We start from the raw sequence: 27,206 nt of genomic DNA on the forward strand, positions 1-27,206 counted from the left end.
TTCATTTTGATCATATGCAGAGCCTGATTTGTAGTCCATCCTCAAAAGTATCCCTTAGGTTGATCAACTATTAGCTACACACACACAATAATTGCTTTAATTCCGAATAATTTATTCTCTTAATTTTCATTTTCTCCAGCCTTCCCATACACACTATAGAGAGCAAGGCATGTTATATATTGCAGATGGGGTGGCAAATATTGGTGCAACTGAGATTTTTGGCTTGGGAGCTCTCCATAATTTGAACGAGCCATCACAGAGGACGTCAGTTGAAACATCAACACCCCCAGATGCCCTTTCTTCCGTCTGCAAAACCTGACTGGGTTTCAGTGTGCCTTTACACGTAAACTAACTGTTGGCGTCGGCAGCGAATGACGGAATAGTGAGTTAAAAGAGAAAAAACTTTATATGGAAGGAAGCGGCAGCCAAGAGAAGAAGAAAAAGTTTTCTTATCATATATGAAGCTCGGAGCGATTGTCCAGTTTTAATCTCCTCGTTAACCAGAAGTAACGGAAAGGTCTCTTCCCCCAAGCCTGCCCAGCTCTATCATGCTAATTGAAAAGTCAGGTCAGCTCAAGCTAATGCATCGAGTATGCGAAACGTGCGATTTAAAACTCCGACTATCAACTAGTTACATCTATGTAGAAAATATGCAGAGTGAATTATGGATGAGGATGCGAACTACCATAAAGGAACAGAGAGGGGGAGTCGGAGAAACGACAAGGTTGTATGCAGGCAGGCTCACTCCTCCCTGGTTGTCTGTCCACCTACAAAGGTCTGGTGTGTCCCGTCCCCCCCCAAGATGCTGCTACAATGTAGCACGGGGCGTGAAGGTTTTTCTCCTGCCTGTGTGTTTTGACCCTGGTGATGGTTAACGTGAGAAAACGTGTGTTTCCTCCCACCCACCCGGGACCAAAACATACATCGAGGCTGTTATAAAGACCTCCACTAGCAGCCATCAGATTTGTCCGGAGGGGATTTTGGTGCCTTTTTTGCGCACGGCTTTCGAGCCGTTTCCGTGTTTATATTTCCAGGCAGTTCCCTCATTGAGGAGAATGCTAATCTAGCGCCCAGTGCTGCCATGGTTCGAAGCGAATCTAAAACAGATTCCTGGGGAACAGATTCTTCTAGTACTACGGATTTCTTTATAACCAAAGGCTGTGTCTGGTTTAGAAGGCGATTCTTCTGGATGGGCAGGGGAGGGAACTGCGAGGGCTCTTTTCCCTTCTGCGCATTTGAACCGAATTTTCGGCGCCTCTTGCAGAACAAAATACGTTTCCTGGCAGAAAGGAGCGCGCTGGTGTTGATGTCCAGTAAAGATATCAGTCACATTTCCGACCCGCTACTTTGGGAAAGGAGAGCAACAACTGGCTTCTTTTTGACGGCGCAGCTTTAAAATAACAAGATCGTGAAGGGACTGAGGTGGTGGGGAAGTATAAGACGCTGGGTGAGGGTCCTATCCCCCGCCCCCTCCGCTCTCTCTTTTTCGCGTTTGTTTTCCTTCTTAAATTCCTGAAGAAGTTATCGATTTATCATTATTTAGGTTAATGGAGGAAACCCCTGGTCCCCTGGTAGCTTCCACGCATATGCGCGCGCTCTCCCTCTCTCTCTTCAAATTAGCACAAAGGCAACTCCAGGAGAGAGGGGGGAAGAGGGGGGGAGAAAAGAGGAGACCCCTTTTGATGTTCGTATTTTAAAGCCTCTCTCCTCCGATGCAGGGCTGAGCGGGCGCGCGTCAGTAGCCTTAACCTTTCCAGACAATTTCAGCTCTGGAGGTTGTGTTCCTCTACCACTTTTCTCTGTAGGTGACGGCTCTTGTATACTTTCCGAGCGAATCTGCAGCCTGCCTGCCCTGCGTTGTGCTTTCTGCATGCATCCAATGATCTAGTATGAAATTGTTTCATTGGGGAGGGAATGGATGAATAGATAGATAGATCACATCCATCTCGCCGCCGGATGGATGGATGGATGGATGAATAGATAGATAGATCACATGGATTCCCCCCCCCCTTTTTTTTCTAGAAAAGAAAATCCGTCTTGGCTAAAAGGCCCTTGTGCATAAGGGAAATGCGATTAGTTCTACCCTATATTTCCTTGAAATCTCTGGATCTAATCCGGCGTTTAACTCACCATGAGAGAAGATGTCATTTCACATAACATTGTGTTAATGGATAAATCTCCTCTAGCCCTCTCAAGCACAACAAATCTCAAGCAAACACATTACACACGACCTGCTAACTTAAACAGCCAACTTCCAATATTTAAGGCCTTTTTAAACATCCTGTCTTATTCAGTCGTCACATATTTGCCTTTTTAAAATAATTTTCAAGGGAGAACGAATCCTTATACTGCATTTTAAAACTGCTGGTCATTTTTATTTCTAAAACTTGTGTTAAGAAAACATTACCAACAATACACTACAGACAAAACTTTATTATTTTGGGGTGGGGGCGTGTGACTCTTAAATCCAAGTTTGTATTTTATATACGGAAGGAGTTTTTATTTAGAACGGCGTTAAAATAATCTGGTGCTCACTGTCGTTTTAATTCTATTTTCTTCTCAGGCGTTTTCTCCCTCCCATGCATAACTGCAGAATAAACAGAGAAGGGGAAAGTCAAGTAGGGCTACCCTGAACTTTGAAAAAGACACACAAAGACAGAGAGAAAGTAAGACACACAAAAACAGAAGTGGATGGTGGAAAGGGGGGAAACATAGTTTAAAAATAATAATAATGAAAACCCTGCTTGTGGAAGGTTCCTATAGGTTAAAAAAAATACTGTAAGGATACAATCCTATGCACGCTTACCTGAAAGTAAGCCCTACGGAACTCAGTGAGGCTTATTTCTGAGTAGACATGCATAGGAACACCCTGCTGGGTAGATTCGTTATGCAAAAGTAAGCAATTTTGAAATCAATGCTATCTACCTGCGAGTAAATGCATTTAGGATAGATAGGGATGCCTGTTATATTAGAAGCTGCTCTTTTGCTCAAGCTCTGGCTTTCGTTTCCTGGTCTAACAGCACTTAATCTGCGTTGGAGACAAAGGCAAGGCTACTCTCTGCTGAGTTTTATTATTATTATTATTATTATTATTATTATTATTATTATTATTATTATTATCAAAAAGTGGTGATGATTATAATTATGGTGACGATGCTTTAACAGGACACAACCCAGTCGAAGAGAACCTGTTCTTAAGTTCCCTAGCGCTGGAAGGAGGAGTTTAGAGCACATGCTTCAAACCCTCCCACTGAAATCACTTGGACTTCGAAAATGTTTCGCTCTGGCTGGATCGTGTCCTAAAGCAAAAGGGAGGACGCTTTCCATTCATTCCCTCCATACTATGGCCCAAGACGTGTGTTTGTGCATAGAGAGGAGGAGGATGTCCGTGTGGCTCTTTTGTTTTGCTTTGCTTTAACTCCTCTGAAACCACAAAGGGAATCAACCGGACAGAGGAGGCTGCGAGCCGGGCAAGCGCCCCGCTCGCTCCCTCCTGCTCGGCCCTCGTCCGCTCCCGGCTGCCAAGAGCAGGTCAAATACCGTCGTCGTGCCTCCCTCGCATTGCCCAAAGGCATCCCCGGCCCCGCAGCCCGTTCCTCCTTCCCTCCCAGTTAAACCAAGAAGCTCGGGGCAGCCGCTTCGGGGAGCGGGGCGAAGGCACGGCGATCAGCCCAATCCTTCTACGCCTGAGAAAGAGAGACAGGGAGAGACAGAGAGAAATGGAACCAGCCGCCTCTACTTACTATGCATCGCTGCAAACGGGTCGTGCTTACAGTGTATTTCCATCTGGGCAGCCGATCCACGGAGCTCGAGGCTTTTGTTTTGTTTTGTTTTCAGATCACCTTAAGCTAAACTCCCTGGGATCACTTTTTTGTTTTGTTTTGTCTGGGGCAAAGGGGGGTTAGTTTGTTTGTTTTCGAGTGGAAAGGTCAAGCAGAGGGTCGCTGGCAGCGATGCTGTTCGGCTACAAACTGGAAACAAAAACACACCGCGCGACTTCCCAAAGGCAAGAAGATCCCCCTCGGAGCCCGGAGCGCAAGAAGCACGGCAATCCTCGCGGAAGTTATTCCTCGGCAGCGGAAGGGGCTTGCGGGGGGCTCGCCGGGCGCTCCGGAGCCGCCCTTCCCCCTCCCCGCCCCCCGCGTCCCCCTGGCCAGGCTCGGCCGAGGCTCGGGCTTGCGCGGCGGCGGCGGCAGCCTTATTTCTCCCACCTCCAGGAGGAAAAAGCCATCGATCCCGTCCGGTGATTCAGAAGGAAAAAAGAAAGGGAGGAAATGAAGATGAAGAGGAGCTGGGGGGGGAGAGTCTCCCCACAGGCAGCGCTTCTTCAAGTCCGAGGTCGTCCAAGGTAGAGACAGAGACGCGGGCAGGGACGGGTCAGCTGCCAAGATCCACCGGGGCTACTTTTCAGCGGGCATCTCCTTTCTTTCCCACCTCCGCGACGAAGGCAAGGGCTACCTCAGGGGGCGCGAAGTGGCCCGGGTCAGTCTTTTGTCTGAGGCGAGGGGGCGCGTTGGGGGCGAGCGGGTCCCGCTCCGTCGTCGTCGTCGTCGTCCTCCTCCTCCGTCTCCTCAGCCGGCAAGCCAAGCTCCGGCGACGGCTCTGAGGCGACGGCTTCTTCCCCCGAGAGGGCGGAAAGGCTACGGACAGGTGTCTCGCTCGGCGGGCGTCCCAAGTCCTGAGGAGAACCGCGCGGCGTCGAGCGGCGGAGGAAAGAAGTCCGTTCTCCGCTCTTCTCCTCGCGTTTCCCCAACCGGGCAGGCGCGAGCGACGACCTCCGTCGGCCGGGCGCCCTCAGAGCCCCCGAAGTTGGCGGGAAGTTGGGCTTGGAGAGGCGCCAGAGGAGGTGAGGAGAAAGCAGCAGTGGCGGCGGTGGCGGGAGCCTGCCAGCGGCATCCCCGCCGCGCGACGAGGAGAGGGAGCGAGAGAGAGAGAGAAGGCGGGAGGGAGCGAGGGAGGCGGCGTTTTGCTCGCGGCGCGCTTGGCCACCTCACGCGCCCACTTCCGCGCGCGCTTAAAGTTTGCCGCGCTCCTCGGGCGCCCGGCGTCGCGGCTCTCCCATGGCCAAGCGCGCGCGTGCGCTCTCCCGCCTCAGGCTGCGGAGGGAGCTTCCCTCTCTCTCTCTCTCTCTCTCGCGCGAAGGGAGCCGGCTCTAGTTGCGCGCCCGTGTGCTGCTGGCGCGTGTGTGTGCGCGCGTGTGTCTCCACCTGGCCAGCTCTCGCGGGAGGGTCCCCTCACCCACCCACTCCGCGCGCGCGCACTGGCGCTCCCTCTCTCTCTCTCTCTCTCTCTCTCTCCCTCACACACACACACCTGGGCGCTCAAGCTCCAGGCGCCTCAGGAAATCTCTCCTCAGGAGCGCCGGGCTCGCTCGCTCCTCCTCGGCCGGCCGGCCGGCCGTCGCAGTCCTGCGGCTCTCGAGCTCGCTCTCCCTCAGCGGAGAAGCGCGCTTCTCGGCCGAAGCAGCTTTCAGGACCCAGTTTCGTGTGGACAGCGGCTGCGGGGGGCTGCAGCCTCTGCTGGGAGCCCGAGGCGGGGGGGGGGGGAGGGAAGGAGGCAAGGGAGGGCAAGCGCTGCCGGCCGCTGCCGCCGGGCCGGCCCGTCACTCAGCTCGCCGAGCGCCAATCAGAAAAGTAAAGTTACGGCCCTGCGCGCATTGGCTGCGGGGCTTGGGAGCTCCGAGGGGAGGGGGGCGAAGCGAGGGCGGGGTCGGCGGGGGAGGAGGCGCCTGATTAGCCAGCGGCGGAGCAATCAGCGAGGGCGGCGGGCGGAGCCCCGCGGGGGAGGCGGATTCATTGACAAACTGGAGGGGATGGCGGGCTGGGTGGGTGGGTGTGTTTGCCCCGAGCGACTGTGGGTCTGCAAGAAGCAAGAGGGCTGCTGAAGGCAACTGCGGGGGGGGATAGTGCGGGGGTGCGTGTATCAATCAGCAAAGCCCCTCATAGCCGGACTATATGCAGAAGTCCTGCCCTCAGTGAGGGCTTACGCTCGAGTAGACGCCTTTAGGATTGCAGCCCGTGGAACCCGACCCTCGGAAGTAAATCCCGCAGAATACAAGGGATCCCGTGAAACCCAAAGCACTGCATATAAGATTGCTGCTCCCTCGGCTGTCGCGAGGCCGGGATCGCAAACACACACACACACACACACACACGAGCTTTTGTTTCGTTCTCCAGCAAAAGTGAAATCTCTAGCAAAATGCCGGAGCCGTCACACGCGCGGAAGCGAGAGTGGGGTCAATGCGGGCTTTGATGTGTTTCTGAGCTGGGCGGGAGTTGAACTTGGGGTTGCGAAGGGTCTCGACGGGCCTGATCAAAACACAATATGGGAGAGGTGGGAGAGAAAGGGAGGGGGGCTGCTCATTAAGGCCAGGCAGTGGGCCTGTGCATTTCATTTGTCCCTTTCCTTCCTGTCCCCATTATTCAAGGCTTGTCCTTTTTGTGCGGGAGAAGAAACCTTCCGCCCCGGCTCCCCAACATTGAAAGCTTCCGTTTCCTGGATCAGTTGTGGAAATGTGTGATTTTGTGTATGTGTGTGTGTGTGTGTGTGTGAGAGAGAGAGAGAGAGAGAAGCGCATCTAAAAATGTTTGCTTACATTTGTAAGCCTCTGAAAGGTTTGTTTCCCCCCTTGCTAGCTGCCACGTCGAGCCATTATTTTCAGGAGGTGAAGATTGGCTACCGCAGATTAATCACCGCAGACGGGGCTTCACTTTCCGCCCCGCGTCAGGATGCTTCTCTACGTTCAGACGTCACTCATCAGGTGTCGTTGTGTAGGAAGCTGATGCGCGCTGCATGTGTGAACCAGGCCTTAGAAAATGTCCCTGTACTTCCTCCTGCCCTGGCATTTGTGTATAAGAATGTGTTCTGACTGAAAGTATTGCCTGTGTACGAACGTGTGTCTATGCCTGCAATCCTGTGCGCAAGGTGTGAGACTTGCAGGATTGCGTTGCGTGTAGTTGAACCCGCGAGTGAGCTAAACATATACTTATCCGTTTTGACACGCGTGTGTGTGAGAGAGAGAGAGAGGGGGGGAGAGAAGGAGCTATAGGAGCCAATTCCTAGGGGAGGAGAGGTCTTCGCCCCCCCCCCCACACCCATAAAATATTTGAGGGGGCAGGGACGGGTCCCTCCCAGGTTGATGGGCATTGCCATTCAAATAGTGTGCGTGCATATGATCGATTATGCGAGGCGGGGCTTACCCCCCCCCCCGTTTTATTCAAGTAGGTACCCCTGGAATAAGAGCACACTTACATGTGTGTTGGAGAATGAAATGTGTTTTGTGTCGCCCCTTTCTTTCTTTGAGCTGGGAGATGGAGAGCATCAGCCAAGCACCTGCAAGCCTCTCTCAGCTCCAGCCTTGTGTTCCTTCGGTCCCCATAGAGGGAGCCTCCAGAACGTCCTCCCCGGGCGCGGAGAATGGAGCGGGGGGTGTGGGGAGGAGCTGGGACACTGGTGCTCGGGGAAAGGAACTTGTTCCTTTCATCAGAGGTTAGGAAAGTTCGCTCCCTTTTGAGGGAGGGTCCTGGGTTCGCCTGGAGACGCCGCTGCCCGCCGGTAATTCCAAGCGCGTCTCCTTCCGTCTCACCACCTGCCAAGTCCGACCTCATCGATTTTGCCATTGAACTCCCATTAACAGCCGGGGAAACCCGTCTCGCCAGAGGCCTCAGGGCTGCCCTAGCCACTGACGCGGGCGGTTGAGGCGGAGGACGCGATCCACTCGTGCCCTGCGCGCAACGAAAGGCCTCCACTAGTCGCCCAGTCCTGAACTTGTTCCCTCTCCAGTAGCAAGTGAGTCCCACTTGTCACGGTATGCATTTTAGTAAAACCCCATTAAGACGGGGGTGTGAACATTTTAAGTCTGGTTTTTTTAAAAAAAAACAACAACCCTATTGCGATTGTTTTTAAAATTGTAGATACACACAGAGAGATAAATATATAAAATCAGAGTGCTCCTTTTTATAAAGCGGCCTTCAAAATGAGAGAAGCGAGATAAGGATCATTAAATATAGGGAGCAACCGCTCGTTCGCTCGTCTCTTTGGCTTTAGAAATAGCACATGACTCGCCGCCCTAAAGTGACTCGATACGGTCTCTTTTCGCCTGCTTTATTCAGAATTCATGAAATGTACAGTTATTACCGGATATGGTTTCATATGCATGGCAGAACTAAGTAACTATGCTCTTTGTCATTCTACTTTGTGGGGGAAATAACAAAATAAAAACGCGAGGACTGGATCCCCGTGCATTGTCGGTAATATTTTGAAAATATTCCTATGTGCATAGAAATACAGGCGCGCGCCTCTGAAGCGGGGAACAACGCACAGCCCTGTTAAGGTATATTGTTAAGGGGTTAAGACTTACTGAAACCCCAAATAAGAAATAAAATGAATTCCTTCTGCATGAACATCGTTAGGATCCGAATGCACCGCCGAAGTTCCACAGAAATTAATGAATGAGACTTGCTTCCAAGTGCAAGTGTTTCGCAGTAAGCTACAGGCAAATGGGGACAGCGCCTGATTTTATGCTGGATATGTGTGAACACACATTCAGACCCACATTTGTTCTGCTGTCCTGTATTTACTGTAATATAATAGGCATAACAGTGTCTGCACCTAAAACATTGTGGTACACGTGATGGAAAACACACCGAGCAATATTGGTCATATGACTCAAGGTGTCATATGACGTGCTTGCGCCTATACAACCTTCATGGCCTTCTATATGTGAATATGCTTATGTCTTGTATAACTGCCATTTTATATTCCCCCTGTTTTCACATAGTATACACACGTACACGCTCAAGATAGCATAGCATTATCACTGAGATGTAATATAATTTTTTGTATTAATGGGCGTTTGCACCTAATTAAAGCATCGTAAATGCACACTTAGCAGTGTACTGCGTTTAGTTGAATACATCATTGCACTCGTTTCTGCTACAGGAGCACAGGTGAATATTTGCGGCCGCAGGCACAGTCACTCCCAGATTGCACGCCAAAAAACCAGTAAGTATCGTTTTACGTCGATACGACCCATCCTTGGAATCAGAAGAAAAAACCCCCATTGACTCTAACAGAGCTGGATCTGAATGCCTCTTGCTCAGTCATGTCATGTCTGGGAGTTCCTTTAAAAATAAAAATAATAACCCACACCGTCCTCCCAGGATGCCTCTTTTTCTACAGTTGCAGTTAATAGTGTGGCGATTTCGAAAGGGTCCCTTCAGCAAAGAAACACAGGCTACATTTCTGTGTCTGTCTGAACAAAGAGTTGTTACCAAAGGGTACAATTCACAGTATGTCTTGACACACAAAAATGTAACGCACACACCTAGCAAAGACGCAAGCAAAAAGGATCACTGAAAAACCCTGTGTGAAATGTGGACAGCAAGGCCCCCAAATTGTGCGCACGTTTCCCCACCATGCAGAGGTGCTCCTCCATCTATAGGTTGGCCTATTGAACATGGCGCTCTTGATATCTCGGGTTGCTGTGACTGAGCAGAGTGGTGTGCGAGGAGGCCTGAGGACAGACCTTTTTGTGCGCAGCGACATGAGAAGCTATTAAAGCTTTTGCTCCTTTTTCTCAAGCGGATCTCAAGCGCGGAGATCTCCAAACTTAGCGAAAAGCGGCAGCAAAGGTCACGAGGCTTTGGCAGAAAGGGACATTTCCAGCAAAGATGCTGCTGCTGCTTCTCCGCCGGCCGGCCCATCCAATGCAAGGATGGAAAAAACAATCCCATTTCCCCAGTTATCGAGGATGAGCGCGAGAACCTTGCGCGTCCCACCACTATGAGTCCGCCTGGCAAGGATCTGGGGGTGTTGTTTGTGAGGCGGTGGGGAAATTCACTCCTAACGCGAGGCCTTCGAAAGTAGGCCCTGTCCCCCCCTCTCTTTCCAGAGTACTTCCAGAATTAATCGCCCCAAGTTGCGCGCAAAGATCAATAGCTGAGGGAGGTCGAGGGCGCACCAAGCTGCGATCCTAATCGTCCTGATCAGGAAGCGAATTTCCCGGAAATCGTAAGAGGCGAGTCGCCCCGGGGAGACGCTGAAGTGGCGACGAATTAGAGCCCATAGGGAGAAGGGTAGGGGGACGAAAGAGGGCGGTGTCAGAAGCCAAAGTTGGCTTATCTGAAGGACATGTGGGAATGTTCAGGGGTGCAGGAGATTCCTCTTGCGAGTTAAGAAGCGTCACAAGTGTGGCTTCTTCTTGGCCCCTTGCTGGCAGTGGAAATCAAGACACACGCACACACGCCTATCTCTCTTTCTGATGGTCATCCATCCGTCCTCAAGCATCCCCAAGAATGATCAGACTGACAAGAGCTGCTCGAAAAGGTATGCAGGTTTAGAGGGTCGACTGGAAGACAGCGAGGATCCTAAGCGCCTCTATTCAGACGTTCCTACTTAGTTCCCAGGTTGCTCTTTAGGACTGCAGCTTAAAATGGTGATAGTGAGAGGACTGCATTTTTTAACACTTTCCCACAAGTTTAACCCCGCCCCGCCCCAACGCCTGCCTGCATATAGAAAACTAGCATATCATGGATAAAGACTTAGTTTAGCTCACCAGTCCTCGGGCGCTGTTGCTGTGGGTTTTTTTTTTTACGTGGGGACAGAGGTCAACAAAACCATCACCCACCCACCCACCCCTCACCTGCAGTTTGAAGCCCAGAATCCGTCCACAGAATTCTCAGTAAATGCCACAAGGTCCATTAATATTATGGTGGTGTCCGGATTAATACTAGCTGCAAAAATGGTGCTAGAACAGTTTAAATCTTAGGCCATTCAGATTCACTGGACAGCGGCTGTCCTTAACCACTGCCAATAACCTTTTCCCCCTCCATTGTGTTGGGAACGGTCTGTGTGTTTTGAAAAGAGTGGTGGAATTTGTGTGTGAGTAAAGTTCAGAGATGGCTTTGTAGTCCTTAAACCAATTCTTGCTTATTTGTTTTCGATGGATGTCAGCGGGAGAGGCAAAGCGCCCAGTCCATGGTTAAGACCACAGTTCTGGATGGGCAGGATAGGAAATGAGGAGCTGGTGCTCTGGGTCTTTGCTTTTATGCATTATGTTTGCAGAGTGTCCCTCTCTCCGGAAGAAGCACAAGCCCAAGACAATTTTTAGACAAACTCCACACCCCACTGGTCTGGATAGGTGTTGTCTCTGAGTAAAGATAGTATATAGGAGTTTTCTCTCTTTTGAGGGAAGCTCTTGGGTTCTCCTGGAGTATATGGGAGTTCTATTTCTGATTTTTGTGGTACTGGTGGAGTGTGAGGGGGTATCTTTTGGTGGGCTGGATAAGACTCATAGGAAAGATCTGCTTTTGAACCTATCTGAAAGGTCTGACTCCCAGGCATTTACAAACCAAGCTGCATGTTTTTAAAGAGCTTTTCTGGTGGCTGAAGGTTAACCTAAGGAATAATCACATATGGTCTGAAACACAAGAAAGACAATTGCCTCACTGTTTAAATAGCCCTCCAACTGTGTGTTTTATCAGGGGTGGGCTTTTCTCACATGCAGCTTTGACTAATTATTTGTTTATTTGATCTTATGTTTCATTCATAGAGTAAGCCCAGGGATGTCATTTAGAGAGGCACACACACACACACACACACACACCACCTCAAATTTAAGGCCACTTGGCTGTCCTTATAAATCACTTATATTTCAGGTAAACTGACTCACTGGGCTTCTACTGTGGTTACATTAAATGGGCCTATACCCTATGGCAAAGTCACAGATCCTTTGACTTAAACAAAAGGAGTATGGCTGATATACTGATATCATGAGGCATTTTAAAATTCACCAAAAAATTGTCTTAAAATGTACTGGATATTATTATTATTATTTTCATTTCAACCATTGGGACTTAATTCTGAACAGAAGTATTTAATATATTCAATATTCAATATTGAATATAATATCAAATAACCAGTGTTTGATTCTTGCAGGGCAGAGTATGTTTGACGGGATTATCAGAGGGAGCACGACTCAAAGGCCTGCTCTTGGATAAACTAACTGCCAGAAACAATTTTCTTCAGATCATTGGCATATTACTTTTATACCTCATGTTAGCACATAGTTTATCCGTCTGAAATGCAGGGTGCTATCCTGTGCTCCTTAAATGTTGCCACTGAATCTGCTCCTTCTCTCTCTCTCTCTCTCTCACTCACACACACACACACACACACACACACACACACACAGTGTGAATGAAATCTAAAATGACACTCCTAGTTAGATCTAAAGCTCAGAGAAGCATGTTTTTAAATAACAACAACAGAGGGTGAAGGGCACTTTTACAAAGGAAAGGAAACGTCTCAGAATGTGATCTTTCAGCTCCATAGTAACCCCAAACCGCATTTGTCAAGGACCTTGAGAGGAGACACCCACTATAAGAGTGAGTTCCTCTAGGCCTCTTTCCGCTGCAAAATCACTTCTGATCACCCTTTCCACAAAACACAGTCAAATGGTATTCTTAAGTTCAAGTGTGCTTTCGTTGTGAGTGGGATATGAACCAGGCTGTGAATTTTCAACATGTATTCATTTGCAAGGAACTTTAGGTGAGGAAGAGGGAGAGAAAATGAAACAACACAAAGATTTCTCAGGGCACAGAGACCAGTGTCTCGGTTTTCTTTTCTTTCCCTCTTCCCCCACCCCCTTTCCCAGCTCAACAGCCTTTGAAGATGGTTCCCTTTTGTATTCAAGCTTGGACACTTTCTTCCGGTCATTGATGAACGCCTCTCCCCATACAAACTTGCTGCACCCATATGCTCTCACCAGAGTCAATGCTAACCATTTCATATTACCCTCCACTCCATGTCAGTGCCTTGCTGGAATTTTCAGCAAGCTGTATGTGCATCAGTTCTCAAATCTGTCTCTTTTTCCTGAAGAAAACTTGGGGCTGACTTTTGTCCAGACTGGGAGTGACTTTTTAGAGTATGTTTATGTCTGATTATTTCTAAAGCTAAGCCTCACCGTGGACTGTTTAATTTTGCTCCCACGTTAGGAGAAACAGCCCGTGCCCTGCATAAGGAAGGCCAACAACTGCCTTAGGCATTTCGAATCCTCACTTTGCTGTTATAATAGAATGTTCTTGGACATTAATTAAAAACAACAGTTTATTCAGCAAGGAAAGGGAATGACTACATTCAAGGTTCTGTTTTGAATCAGTTGAGTTCAGCGACATTAGGCCACCACCCACAAAACAAAAACACATTGGATTTAAGTCCATTGTTAAGTTAATTTAGGCTGCAATCCTATGCACATTGATTTGATAATTTTGCTCTGGAATAGGCACACAAAGGGTTGCATCGTTCAGGGGGTGCCAATTTGAATAAAATACTGGGGGACTCAGGTAAGCCCTGCACAATCAATCAGTCACAAAATGTGGTGCGCACACCATTTGAATGTAACTGCCTATCAACTTGGGGGGGGGCAGCTCCCTCAAATATTTTATTATGGGGGCCAAAGGGACCTCAGCCCCTAGAAGTTGGCTCCTATGGAACTGTTAGTGGTTTTTAATCACTTCTAAAGGGATTCTGCAGCCTGTTTTCACACATTACAGCGTCACATATCTGTTTTCTACTGAGTGTACAATTAGCAGGAAGTCACAGCCAACACCTGTGTGGTATCAGTGTTTTCAAACACCTGGATGAGTTCTTTTCAGTACAGTAGTACCTTGAGTTAAGTACTTAATTCGTTCTGGAGGTCCGTTCTTAACCTGAAACTGTTCTTAACCTGAAACTGTTCTTCATCCTGAAGCAAAGTTCTTAACCCGAGGTAATATTTCTGGGTTAGTGGAGTCTGTAATCTGAAGCGTATGTAACCCGAGGTACCACTGTATATGTTTTACTTAGGTTAAAAAGCCACTTAGGTTTATGTATGTGAAGTAAGAAAGTACTTCTTCATGCAGTGCATAGTTAAAACTATGGAATTCACTTTCACAAGATGTGATGCCACCAACTTAGATGGGTTTAAAAGATGGTTAGATAAATTCAAGAAGGAAAAGGTTATCAATCAATAGCTACTAGCCCTGTTGGGTATGTTCTACCTCCACTGTCAGAGGGAATAGACCTCATTCACACAGAAACAGAAACACTCACACACCTCTCAATACCAGTTGCTGGGAATAACGGCTTGGGAAAGTGCAGGTCCTGCTTACCACAGACATCTGGCTAGCCACTGTGAGAATAAGGCATTAGACTGGAGAGGCCACTGGCCTCAGTGGGCTCTTAAATATAAAGAGGTGCATTTCAAAACACCAAAATCCTTGTTACAATGTCACCTAACAAATCCCAGCAACACCCCTGGACTCCAGCCTCCCATTGCAGCAACCAGCTTTATCTGACCTCAATGGCTAGCAATTCACTCCCACCCAAGAGCTCTTGCTCAGTTGGCTTGCGAATAGAGCCTTCCAGCTCTGCCTCTCCACATTCCCAGGGTTGTAAACCTCTAGGCCTTTCCTCCCAAAATATCCACTTGGGGAAACAAGTCCCTCGTGCCAGTTCTAACAATGTCTCGGATCTAAAAAGAAGCCCATTCAATCCTCCTTGTGATGGTGGGCAACTCACTGCTGCAGCCTTATGGAACTAGCAGCAGGGGGAGTTCCAGTCTGGCAAACCTTCGTTTACCCTGGTTGCACATTCCTCACAACAAAGTTTTTGGATGGAGTCCTCTCTCCACCTAGGTGGCTTCCTACCTGCAAGGTCCTGGGATTTGGTTCTTGCCTGGTATTGCTTAGACTTGGTCATAGAAGAGTGTGTGAGTGTGTTTGTGAGAGAGGGAGGAAGGGAGAGATGTGTCCTCCGTTTTTGCCTCACTCGCTGATTTGAATGGGAACAGTGACACTTCAATCCTAAATACATTTACTTGGAAACAAAATCCCATTGATTCCCACTGAACTTCCTAGACCTGCAGTGCTATGCACAATTTTCTAGAAGTAAGCTTCATCTGAACACAATGAGATTTATTTCTGAGTGAACACTTTTAGGATTGCACTGTGTGTGTATCATGTTTAAAGGTAAAGGTACCCCTGACCATTAGGTCCAGTCGCGGATGACTCTGGGGTTGTGCACTCATCTCGCTCTATTGGCCGAGGGAGCCTGTGTTTGTCCGCAGACAGCTTTTCCAGGTCATGTGGCCAGCATGACTAAGCTGGATACAAATAATTCCAAACTCCATTTCTTTTCCTTCTCCACTCCTATGCTGTGTTCATGCATGTTAACTGGTCAGGTTCAAATCTCTTTAACGGAAATGACTCTCAGTCAAGGTTCTTTGTAGCGGCAAAAGGAGTAATATCTTCCAAGGATCCTCATAACATTATAAGCCACCAGGTTCCAGGGACCAGTTTGGCCTGAAGTTTCAGATTCAGCCAGAGGGTACCCTTGTGCTCCATGTCTTAAAAGGACCTCAGTGATGGCGATCAGAAATGCAAATGGCGATCAGAAATCGGTTGTAGGTGTAAGTGGGGGGAATGGGGGGTCAAATACACTCTCTTCTTTAATTTTCAAAGCAGGTGCTGGAAAATTTACAAGGGCAAAGCCCTGATAGACTTAGCTCTAAGATGCAGCTCCATGGGCATAGCCAAGGGGGGGGGGGAAGGGAGGGGCAGCTTTCCCCCTAAATCAATAAAAAATATAGAGAGAGAGCACACTGAGGTTCTGCCCCCCTAACAAAAGGCCTGCCCCACTCCAAAAAAATCCTGGCTACGCTCATGTGCAGCCCAATTCAATACAAGCTTATTCGGGAGAAAGTCAAGATCCTTGGAGGAAACACACACACACAGTTCTGAATGCAAACACCCAAGCGCAATATATACACGCATGGCACATTCATCACTACAGTATGAAGACGTGACACCCGTATGTCAATGAGCCACCGCAGATAAAAAAAAAAAAAGACCGAGGGGGCTCTTTCACAGCATGTCGAAATACAATGTCTTTCCATTCCGAGAGCAGTTTCGTTCGTGGGGTTGTTACCCCCACGCCTTGGGCATTGGAAGTCCTCGAGAAAAGAACGTCCACGTGTCGTGTGAACAGCACACTTGTGTGCTCGTGCTTAGGCCTCGAATACTTTCCTAGACCCCCTTGTGAGCAAACATGTTTAGGATTATGATAGTGGTGGGGCTGTAAAAGTGGCGTGGCACGGCTTCGTTCCCCCCGCCCTGCCCTGCCCCCGCTCAGCTCCCCAATGCGCTTGTCACAGCTAGATGGGATTTGGTGAGGATGCCGAAGTTCTTCTAAAGCGCCTGTCGACTTCACTTTTGCTCGCATAGCGTGTACATACTCGACTAAATAGAAAGCAGAGATGTTAGGGGCGTGATCGCGGAGTGGGGAGGGGAGGGCCTCCCTTCCCCTCTACCCTTTCTCTGTTTGCAAAATAATGCTCAGTGTGAGCTGCCATAACAAAATACAGGGCCAGTTTTTACACACACACACACAGCGTTCTCAGAGGACTCTTAATTCTGCGCGTCTTTGTATCTACGAGGATCAGGCAACCGCTGATTTAAAGGCAGTGTCCCATTTATTGAACCCAGATCCTCAATCGTGCTAAAATTAGTGGAATTCACAGCTTCAGCCCAAGTGCTTAGGCTTAACTGCGTGAGAGAGCGCTCGCTGTGTCCTCTGACGATGTGTGTGAGAGAGATGTTGTAGTATATAAACCCTCTGTCTCTTCAGTCGTTCTAGCACTGCTGCTAGAGAGGTGAAGTACTTCAACAACAACTGAACAGCACCAATGATAATGATCACGTTCTGCAACCATCATGCCTGGACACATTAACTTGGAACCAAGCCCTATTGAAAGCAATGGAGTCTTCATTGTAATGCCCGGTTTTCATTCATTCATTAAGCAACTTTAAATCCCAGTGATTTCAGCCAGAGAGATGTGCACTACGACCCACCACATCTCTTAGGTCCCATTGATTTAATCCTTTTGCTGCTTCCAACCCAAGTTAAGGGTGTGCCCAGACGGCTGCCTTCCAAGCGCGTGTTGAATGCTCCGATTAAATAACTTTTAAAAAGTGCCCCAGGATATGTGGTTTGGTCGGCAGAATTTACACTGGTCTTTACACTGCTTATTTTCCCCCTCCTCATCCAGAGCATAGCACTACTCTCCTTCTGCACAGTTCTTTCTCAACCTCACGAATCCTGCTCGGTTTTACACGTAGAGGGATAAAGCTGGAGAGAGATTCACGCAACCCTCCGATTTAAGGGGGGAACGTCAGAGGAGATGCATGGAGGGGGTTTCGTAGCTCATCCCCATCGAAAGTATTAGTATTAGTATTATTACTGTCATCATCATCACCACCACCATCATCATCACTACTACTACTACTACTACTATTAGTGTACAGACATTTTGTCTAGGCGCGGGAGAGAATAAAACACCACAGCTAAATTTGCAAACCTTTGTAAACTACCCTGGAAGAAAGCTCCATTGAACAGTGTGGGCTTTACACACACACACACACACACACACACACACACACAAAAACATGCATTGAGTTACTAAACCAACCGTCGTGCAATCAAGTGAGATAAAAGAGCAAGCAGCCATAGCAGCAGCGTTAACGATGAAAATACGTTTAAAACAGAATAATAACCTTGACCATGAGCCTCAAGACCAGTGGCGAACACCCTAGAGAAAGGATTAATGAGGACTGGAGCCACCACTTAAAAAGTCATGCTTTTTGCCAGCGACCGCCTAGCTTTAAGATCATCCTGGTGTTCAAAGAGGGCATTCAGAAAATGAGATCTCCCAGGGAATCCGGGCTCCAGAATTCGAAAGTCACAGGTGACTGAGATCTATTAGGAAATATAGGTCTCAAACCGTTCTCTTTTCATGCCAGACCTGCTCTTAATTTGTGGATTGGGATCCCACTCGTGAGTCACAGCCATTCGTAACAAAAAGAAGCAACTTTGGCAGATTTTTCAAATAATCCTCTTTGAAGAAGTCCCACCATACACGCTCCCTTCTTTTCTCTCCCTTGCAAAACGCGCCCATAAACAATGTAAACGTTTCGAAGCGAGGACAGCGAGCCCCATGGAGAGAAACGAGGCCAGCGCGGGAGCACTATTCCCATTCATTTCAATGGGAGAACCTCCCTGATGGACTATGGCCTTCGGTGTTAATGGCGCCTAATTTGTTGCCAGTCTTGACCTTCTTACTTTCTTTTTCTTATATTAACTGAAGCAGGTTGAACAAGGGGCCGAGTGGTGGGGGAATCTGGTTGCAGGCGCGTTGTGTTTGTACAGAAAGCAAGACTAATTGGATTATATGCAGATCATCTCTCTGAAATTAAGGCAGGGTGCACGTGCCTCCTCAAGATTTCCTGAGCAAAATAAGGAAGGAAGGTAGGACGGAAGAAGACAGGAGAGACTCTATCAACCCTCATTTTCAGACAATCAACAACCTGGGAAGAAAAGTTTTCATATTTCGCCTTTTCCTTCGCATTTTTGCATTGCAGGGCGCGCTTTTCACTTTTTGGCGCATCTGCTGTTGTATTTCCTTGTAGCCAATTGAGCAGTGGAGCCCGCGGGGTTTGTTTTGGAATGGAAAAGGGAACCTGCAAGCTCCCCCTCCCCACTCCGTGTGTGTGTGTTTGTGAGACGAGAGGAAGAGAGAGATTTTGAATTCCATGCTAAACTAAACTGAAGCCAGTGTATTAGTAGGCTATTACTTTTACCTTTAATAACATTGTGGTTGCGTAGGTCAAGGGAGTGTGAAAGGGGGGGGGGTAGATATTTTCAGCCATGCTTGTGTTGCCACCAGCTTTACGCTTGGAGAACTTCGGCCCTCAGAACTCAAGACTAACGCGCAAAAATATTTGGAGAAGAAGCTTAGCTGGGGAGGAGCTTTCCTGTAGTCTGTCGCGGCCTGTTTGTATTTAGCACCAGGATGCTGTGCGCGCCTTTAAGTTCCATTTTAAAATCCTCCGCTTGCGAGTAAATGTGTTTAGAACCCGGGTGGCAATCTTCTTTCGCACGTTCCCCGCGTGACTCGCAATCCAGTTACACCTGAACTCAAGGGATGTAGGCCTGTAGGTTATCCGCGCTTGCTGTCATCACTTTAATCCAAGCTCCTTTACTGCAAGTGGTTTGTGCATTGCCAGATTGTCGCTCACCGTTTCCTGACTGCTGGGAGGGGGACACATCAGTGTCATTACTGCAGTCCACACAGACACCCGCGTTTCCAATAATCACCATTGATTATTCTTCAGGAACACTTTCCTCTAAGGCCAACTTCCTGGTTCTACGCAGTTAGTGACAGCCTTCCCCCCCCCCACCCCGAGCAAAACCAAAGTGTGCAGTCCTCGGTGCAAGGAATATTTTGCTTCTGTTAAAGTTCCAGGCACAGGAGCAGCAGCAGCAGCAGCGACCATTCTGTATCTTGCAAGCTACCAGCTATCATCTTCATCACCATTATCACCATCCTCACCTTATGTACCGTGTACATCACAGCAGCAAATCCTTTTACTTTTATAAAAAATAACAAAGCTGACAGTTTGCCCTTTGTGGTAGAAGCGCCTGCCGTTATCAACACTGTCCCTGGTTCATGTAATGTAATAACAAACACACTAAATGAGTATCTCCCTCCATCACCCTCATTCCCAGATTGATTTAAGACGGGTTCTTGCCGAAATTTCCCCTTCCACTTAAATCTGGACTGCCCGCATTTCCTTTGCGGGCGAAATCTCCCCTGATTTCTGCCCATAGGCCCCAGATACCGCTTAACACACCCTCTCCTGTTCTCCCATAGCTAAATGGTGGGGCTGGTTCCTGCCACCGCCCTCAAGGACAGCCAGATCCCCCCCGCCCTTCTCTCTCTTTTACCAGAAAAGGAACTATACCCTACAAAGCGAGGCGAGTAACGATGTTACCCACCCAGGATGGCCCAAGCCGTGAGTGGAAGCGTGGGTCCCACGTGTGTTGCACCCAGGAGTGTGTTTGACAGTGAGATCAGAGCTGAAAGTAAACAATTCTATAGATTATTTCACGGGTCACAGAGGGGAAAAGCGCCTCCCTTAACAGACTGTCTGGATTCAGTGGCACGAGAGGCACCGGGATTGTCCATCAACACGGCGTTGTTCTCAATGAAGGAGAGAGAGAGAGAGAAAGTTTCGGTGCAGAGAACAAGTGAACTCCCCATAGCCCCCACGCCGTCGATCCGGGGCGGCTCTCAATCGAGCTTCGCCTGGCCTACGTTTTCACGCTCATGGACTTGCATCACTTCCCCGTCCCCAATCAAGCTCACAGTCCTGCTGGAGCTTTTCTAGGGCGGGGGCTGTGTCTGAAATAGGCCTTCTGAAGGAAGAATCAGACCTACTTATTTTATTTGGAGCATGGGTAGATGTGACGGGCTCTGTTAAAGCTGCGTGCGCGTAAAGGGGCCTGCATCCAAGGTGCTTCCTTGCAGCATAAGTCCCTTTAGGTTCTGTCCTCGCTACACTTACTAAGGAGTAAACCCATCTGCACTCAGTAGCTTTTATTTCCGAATAAACAAGCTTAGGATCCCATTTGCATGTTTAGAATCACAGCCACGGTACAGCAACTCTGGCCTGGAGCCACGCTTCCATGAAATCAAGGAATATGTCTTCCTTCCAAGTACTAGGTCTGGAATGGACACAGAAGAGGAACATTTGAGGCTAAGCATGGTCTTTAAAACCAAGGGTGTTTACATTTAGCTCAATTTTACTGGGAGAGGGGAATAAACACCTATTGTAATCTGGCACGAACTCGGCGGACTTTTCTTCGGTCTCGGGCTGAGCAAATATGGAAAATTGACATGACGCCTTTCCCTCTCTTTCCAAGGGAAAAGTGGCTGAGGCTAGACACAGTCCACGGCAAAGAGCAGACTTTGCACATGGGCCGCTTCCCTAAGTTTCAGTGGGGCTTTGCGCAGAACCTCCCAGTGGATTGAGCCCGTCGTCTGAAATGTAATGGAGCCACCTTCTTGAGAGGATAGTTGCAAGCTAGTCCCGATGGCTTCAACGGAGCTCGAAGCGTCGACTCAGAAGTAAATAACCTGAAGACTGTAGGGGGGAGGGGGACTATTGTATGTATCGTTTAGAAGCTTCTAGTACAGAGTGGGGTATAGACTTCATTCAGTATGGAAAAGTAGCCCTTCCTTCTTAGCAAAGAGTAGGCTATACAAAATGAGTCCTTCTTTTGCTTTCTCCACCCATTGTCCCCATGCGGTTTGCAAACCCTGCCGGGTAGGTCTTTCTACTTATGTTACTCGATTAAGCGTCATGAACATAATAAACTCTATAAAAGTATTCTCCGCCTCTTGCAGAATATCGCACTACCATACGTCTCCATGTTCTCTCCCCGCTCCCCGCTTTAAAAAAAAAAAAAACAGTTCTGCGACGTGCCCCAATCATTATCACCTCGGGGGTCACCTTTCCATGACCTTTGCTCTGTTTCAGCCAACCCTCCCCGCCCTCTTTACGCCGCGTGTTATGTCTGGCGTTTTACCCCCCCCCCCCATACAAACAAACAAGCTGATCTTCCCAGAGCAGAGAAGAATTTCCTAGGCACACTCTATTGGGAGGCGGGAGTGGGGGACACGACTCGGCTTAAAATCCACCTGTCCTGGGCTGATCTTTGGAACCGAAGAGGGCCCGAAGTATCCAAAATGTGCGCATTGGCCGCTTTTACGCGCGCTTTCTCAGCGCCATCGCAACCTTAGGGGAGTTTGTTTTTGCCGACTTTTTGCCGTGAGACGACTTTTCAGGGAATGAGACGTGGCTTGTGCCGCCAAAACAGAGAGTGCCTGAGTGACGAGCAGCGATTTCAAACAGGGAAAGAGAGCGGTGGACCAACTGCCCGCCTTGTACGACGGCGGGTAGGCAAAGATTCTTGGCAAGCGGCCCCAGAAGCCAAGCCAGCAGCCAGCGCGCAGCAGGCGCGGGTGGCGACATTACGCAGGGGGAGGAGAAGGACGGAGAATATCTCTTCCCCACCAGCTCCAAGGAGAGAGACGGGGTGGGGTTTACGCACCCCCCCTTTGCCTTTAATCTCCCCAGTGGGGTTGGGATATCTCTATCGCAGGTTGTCCTCCACACACATACACAGAGGCCTTGAGGCTCAGAAGACCCGTTGGCCTGCAGTAGCCACCAGCCCTCCTCGCAACCCGCAGAGAATCAACCCGCGCGCAGCTCCATCCCTGTGCAAAAATAATTGCTAAGTAATCGATCGCGGCGAACTGCGCGGAGACGCTGCTGCGCCGACAGCCCCCTCCTCTCTCGCCGCCCCACCGACCCAACCAATGCGGAAGGAGATCGGATGGCCGGGAGACGGGCTAGCGAATTGTGCCGGGGGTGAGGAGGAGGACAGGGGGAGGGCTGTCTCTGGTGCTCAGCATGCAAGTCACCTTTGGAATTGGTGACCGTAGGAACGGAGAAGCAGGTGGCGGAGGGGGTGGCACAGAATATATATATTTTAAAAATCCAGTTCTTCACCTCCCTTCCTTGTGGGCCTTCCCAGACCCCTAACACCCCACCCTGGCCCGGCCCGGAGCTAAGAGCAATGAAATGCTTTATCGATGAAACGATTATTCAGACGGTTTAACTAATAAAAGGGCTCATCGATCGCCTTGAAATCACATTATTTATAGACAGCTTGTCAGGGCACTCTCCAGACGCGCGCTCGCCCCCAGAGTTAAGCTTTGGGGCTTTCCCGCTGGAAGGAGAGAAAGGAGACCCTGAGGAGCTGGGAAGATCCCAGGGAAGGCCGCATGACAGGGTCGTCGAAAAAGGCTTGTCGAAAAATGTCCTGTTTCGGCTGCTGACCCAATATCTCTCTAGCTCTGAAATCTCTCCTTACACACCGCCACCCCTCTCTGCTCCAGAGGCCAAAGAGCTATGGATTTGGTATGCAGAGGCCGTAGAGCTCGAAAGTGGCCGCAGTCATAGCAGCCCATTGGGTAGCCGGGGAGCAGGGAAAGAAAAAAGGCAGGCAGGCGGGCAGGTCGTTTGCTGTCTCTCTCGCTCGCTCTCTCCTGCCCGACAGCCTGCAGGCACCCTGGATCTAGGAGTAGCATCCGTGCCACCTCTTCAGATAATCCGGGTCGACTCTGAAGTCTCTAGCAGCCGGATCCGCGCCACCCCAATTAAACCAACATAGAGGAGGTTTCCACTGACTTTTTTAATGGAAAGGGTCTAGCGTTTCCGGCCATGCAGGTTGCAACTTGGGCGTTTCAAGCTGTATTCACAGCAGCCTTGCGGGGGGCGGGGGGAGAGAAAAAGAATCTCGGTCCCAAACGAGAAAGATCTGGCAGCTGAGATTCCTTCCAAGTTTTAAAATATATTTAGGATCCGCTTACTGCCTTTGTCTCCAGGACATTTATGCACATAAACCTCTTTGAAGAAAATTCTACGACGCACATCGAGAGAGAAAGAGAGACAGACAGACAGAATATGTACGTCGACGCACCTAAAAGGCACACACATAGCAGTCACACTGTATGGTTAAATCGTAACTTCTTATTGACACCCGAAATAACATTTTCTTCAAACTCAGAGCTCCGATTTTTGGAAGGACGTGCTTTGCGAGAAATAAATGCAGTCCGTCAACAATTTACTCGAGAGTAACCCCAATGGAACTTCCCTGCGACTACTCCTGAGTAATATTATTTAAACGGGCAGCTTTTCTATATAAATCTATAAACATCAGGGGTTTTCTATCTGTATATGTGTCTATAGCTTTTGAAACACATGTTAAACCCTAAGATGTTTTTTATTTTAAAAAAATGTTTTCATTTGCATCATTTCAAACGAATAATCTCAGTCCTTACCTGATCTGCCAGTCCTGGGAGTCGTGTAGTTTTTCTCTAATTCCATTCTGATTTTTCAGGACTTGGTGAAATGGACAGAGAGGGGTAAAAAAAAAGTTTCCACTTTTTTTTCCTTTTTTTTTTAGGGGCTGCTTGCAGGTTGGAATAATTCAACTCTTCCGCTCCCCGTCGAGCCTTTGCAGCTGATCAGTGAGCTGAAACTAAACGTTTTAGGTGGGAAGAAAGCCTCCGAAGGAACCGTGAAATGATTAAGGAACTAAAGAGCTTCTCGCCATGTGAGATCATGTCCTGTTCTCTAAAAACATCACAAGATGTCCCCAGACGCAGCCAAAACTCAAGAAGCTCTGACATCTGTTGTAGCAGGAATCAAAGTTTGTTTGCAGCCTTAAACTGTTACTGGAGCTGTTTACAGAACAACGTTGTGGAAGGAAGGCGGAGGCAGAAAAGGCGCCATTGATTTAACTGAAACTTATAGGATTTGGAGAAAGTAAAGTAGCCGGTCAACTTTTCATTAAAAACCCATTCACTACCATTAAATGGGACAATAAATAGAGACTGATAGATACACAGAGAGAGAGAGCTCTTGGCAGCGTATTCGCCTGGAGTTATTAAAATTGCACGTTGCTCTCCAAAATAAAACCGAACCAAATTTAAAAATAAGAGAATGAGAGAAAAGGAGGGAGGGGGAACCCTTGCTATTGAAGCCAACGCCGGGGGGGGGTGGAGATCAAGAAGAAGAAAGAACACGTAAAAAAAACCCCAAACCCAAAGTAATTATATATTTCTTATTTTGAAGTCGAAATATCAGTTTCCCTGGATGAAGGGTTATTTGCTTTCGTGTTTATAAAACGCAACAAAGCCAATGCATGTTTTAGGTGCTGCCATGTTCCAATGGTCCTTATAGTGCAATGAAACAATGTCCTCTTTTTAATTCTTTTTATTATTTGTTTCATATGTCAACACGGCCAACTCATCTTTGGTCGTCCCGTCCTCACTAGTCTCAGTAGTGCCTCCTAACACAGCTGTACAGAAAGGCACGGAATCTCTGGAAATAACTTCCAGATCTATCCGCGCAAAGGATGTATGAGAAAAGGTTCAGTTCTTTCATTCGTCGCGTGTTGGGAGTTGGGGGGAGGGATGGAGAGAGGGAGAGAGAGACTGTATTATCCAAACGTATTAATAGCCCGTATTCTGACCGTCTGTCCCCGCCTTTTTCCACAGAAGATGCTCGATTCTTACACAGGCTGTAAGGCTCTTACACACACGCCTTCAATTCTAATAAAGAAGGGGTGGCATTTTTTAAAGAGAAAATTAAATATTAGCCACGACACTATGGGGCGGGGGGTGGGAAGGAATGGGCTTTGCACTTTAATTTTCTTCACTGTAATAGTCGGCCTGATTAATTTTGAAATATTCATGCCTGTCTAAAATAAATCTACTTGTTCCACCAGGCAGCTAAGCCACTCATTCTTTGCTGTCTGCCATTACAGTTCAACTTGGTATCAAAATAGTTTCTTAATCTAGACCATACACACACACACACACACACACACACACACACACTTCTCTCTCCCTTCGAGTGCAGGAGAGATGGATGCTTCAGTGAGTTCAGTTTTAGGAAAGCGAAGTAGACCGAGCGAATGAACAATATTGGTGGTGAGAAAGACCCCATATCGATAGAATGGCAAACGGTCCATTTATGCAAAATAATTCTCTTCACCATGCAAAGGGAGGTAAAAAGGCATTCTTCCCCTCACATCTCCTCCTGCAGCTGCTGCTGGGGAGCTAAACTGCTACCTGTCTCCGTTACAGATTGAAAGGTGGGTCTTTTGGTCTTTTAAATTAACCAGCAGGCCGCCTTCTTCAATCACCTTAAGGCACCTTAGGCACAGTTCGTCAACAGGGACATGGGAGAAAATAGCCTGAGTTTAGATAAAGCATCTTCTGCCAAAACAAAAAAGAAAACTAAACCTATGAAGGGATTCCTACATTCCCCAGGATTTAGTTCTATCCACGCAAACGCATGGTAAATTGTTTGGATCATGCTCTGAAAACATTTGCCAGTGGAAAATGTGCGTGGTGTGTGCTTGTGTACAAGCCTGCTGAGCATGCGCGTGTTTCACAACACAGCCAAATTTAAGTCCTTCCGCTGTCCAGTCCTGCCCCATGTTTACTGGAAAGTAATTTCAGCTGAGGTCAACTAGATTTACTTCCAAGTCATTGTGCTACATAGCTTGCGACTGTTTAATGGGAAAGCTTACTGGGAAGTAATTCAGACAGGGCTCTTACTCGCATGTATTGTGTACGTAGGATTAGGTCCATTGATTTAAACAGGATATATTTAAGCACTTGCTTAATTCTCCCACTGATATTTATGGGGCTGTAATGACTTAAAGGTTGTCTAGATCCTGCCCCCCCAAAAAAATCTTTTCAAGGTCTTTGAGAAACAATAGATCACATTTTTAAAGAAGAAGAAAAAGAACCTGGAAGGTATTGACTAACAGTTCGAGGATCCCAGTAAATGATACCAGTGGTTGTATTGTTTTCAGTAACCCAAAGCTGGAAATTCTTTTATCCGCAATAATACATCCTTACAAGTGAACTCTGTTCATATAACCAGGATGTAAATCCATGCAAACTCCGGGAAAATAACCATCATACCAATAAAATCGTTCTTCTATTTATTTATTTATTTATTTATTTATTTGCAATAAATCTCCATTGCTTCTAGGTCATGTGCCATTGCAAACAAATTATTTATTTATTTCATAAATATGTGAACCGCCTTTCGCACACAGTACTTACGAAAGCTTAGACCTAAAACTGGATTTTTACACAAGCATAGGATAACATGCGAGCGAGCACGTTTGAAAATATTAGATTAGATGAAAATAATACAATTGCTTTGTTACAGATGGAGCTAGGTGCAGGTAAGATCGATTAAAACTGATGAGGATGAGGAGAGAGGAAGAGGAAGGAGGAGCATCCTCTGAAAACTAAGGATGATCTGGTTTACTTGAAGTAGAATTCTTTTGCTGTAGTCTATTCTTTCTAAGCAATTTTATTATTTTGAGCCGCCCACGCCCCCTTTGAGGAGGAAGAAGGGCCTCTACATTTGTAATAATAAATAAAATAATACATAAATGTGCAAACCTTTAGGCTAAGCCTCTTTGAAAGTAGTAGGACCCAGGCACAAGCACAAGATCTGGATTGATAAACAAGGGGGAAGTGCTCCCCCCCCCTCAAAATATTGGCGCCTCAGTTCTAACTAAGCGCCCTTGTTTCCAGGCGAATGTATTGGGAGCGTGGTGTTTAATGTTTACATCTCCAACCCGCTTCCAGGTCTTCCCCGCCGCGCCTCCGAGCACAGCCCCACTTTCCCTCGGGTGGACATTTTTGCGCGTCACAGGACACAATCCTC

At 48.0% G+C, this 27,206-nt stretch overlaps 1 protein-coding gene across 4 annotated transcripts in view; it reads right to left on the minus strand.

Annotated features, from left to right (window-relative positions):
• PAX5 (paired box 5) overlaps positions 1-27,206 on the minus strand; it is a 261,611-nt gene that overhangs the window by 201,355 nt on the left and 33,050 nt on the right. For 2 of the 4 annotated variants that reach the window (XM_083719436.1, XM_083719434.1), the window contains exon 1: positions 23,786-23,846. The exons of 1 other annotated variant lie outside the window; for it this stretch is intronic. In XM_083719436.1, the coding sequence (XP_083575562.1) occupies positions 23,786-23,831 (46 nt within the window). In that variant the 5' untranslated portion in view covers positions 23,832-23,846. Of the gene's footprint in view, positions 1-3,743; positions 3,766-23,785; positions 23,847-27,206 lie in introns of those variants that run through there. One more of the 4 variants, XM_083719435.1, reaches the window with a different exon arrangement.

This window comes from Podarcis gaigeae (genome assembly GCF_964106915.1).
Source record: "Podarcis gaigeae genome assembly, chromosome: 17".
Taxonomy (NCBI): domain Eukaryota; kingdom Metazoa; phylum Chordata; class Lepidosauria; order Squamata; family Lacertidae; genus Podarcis; species Podarcis gaigeae.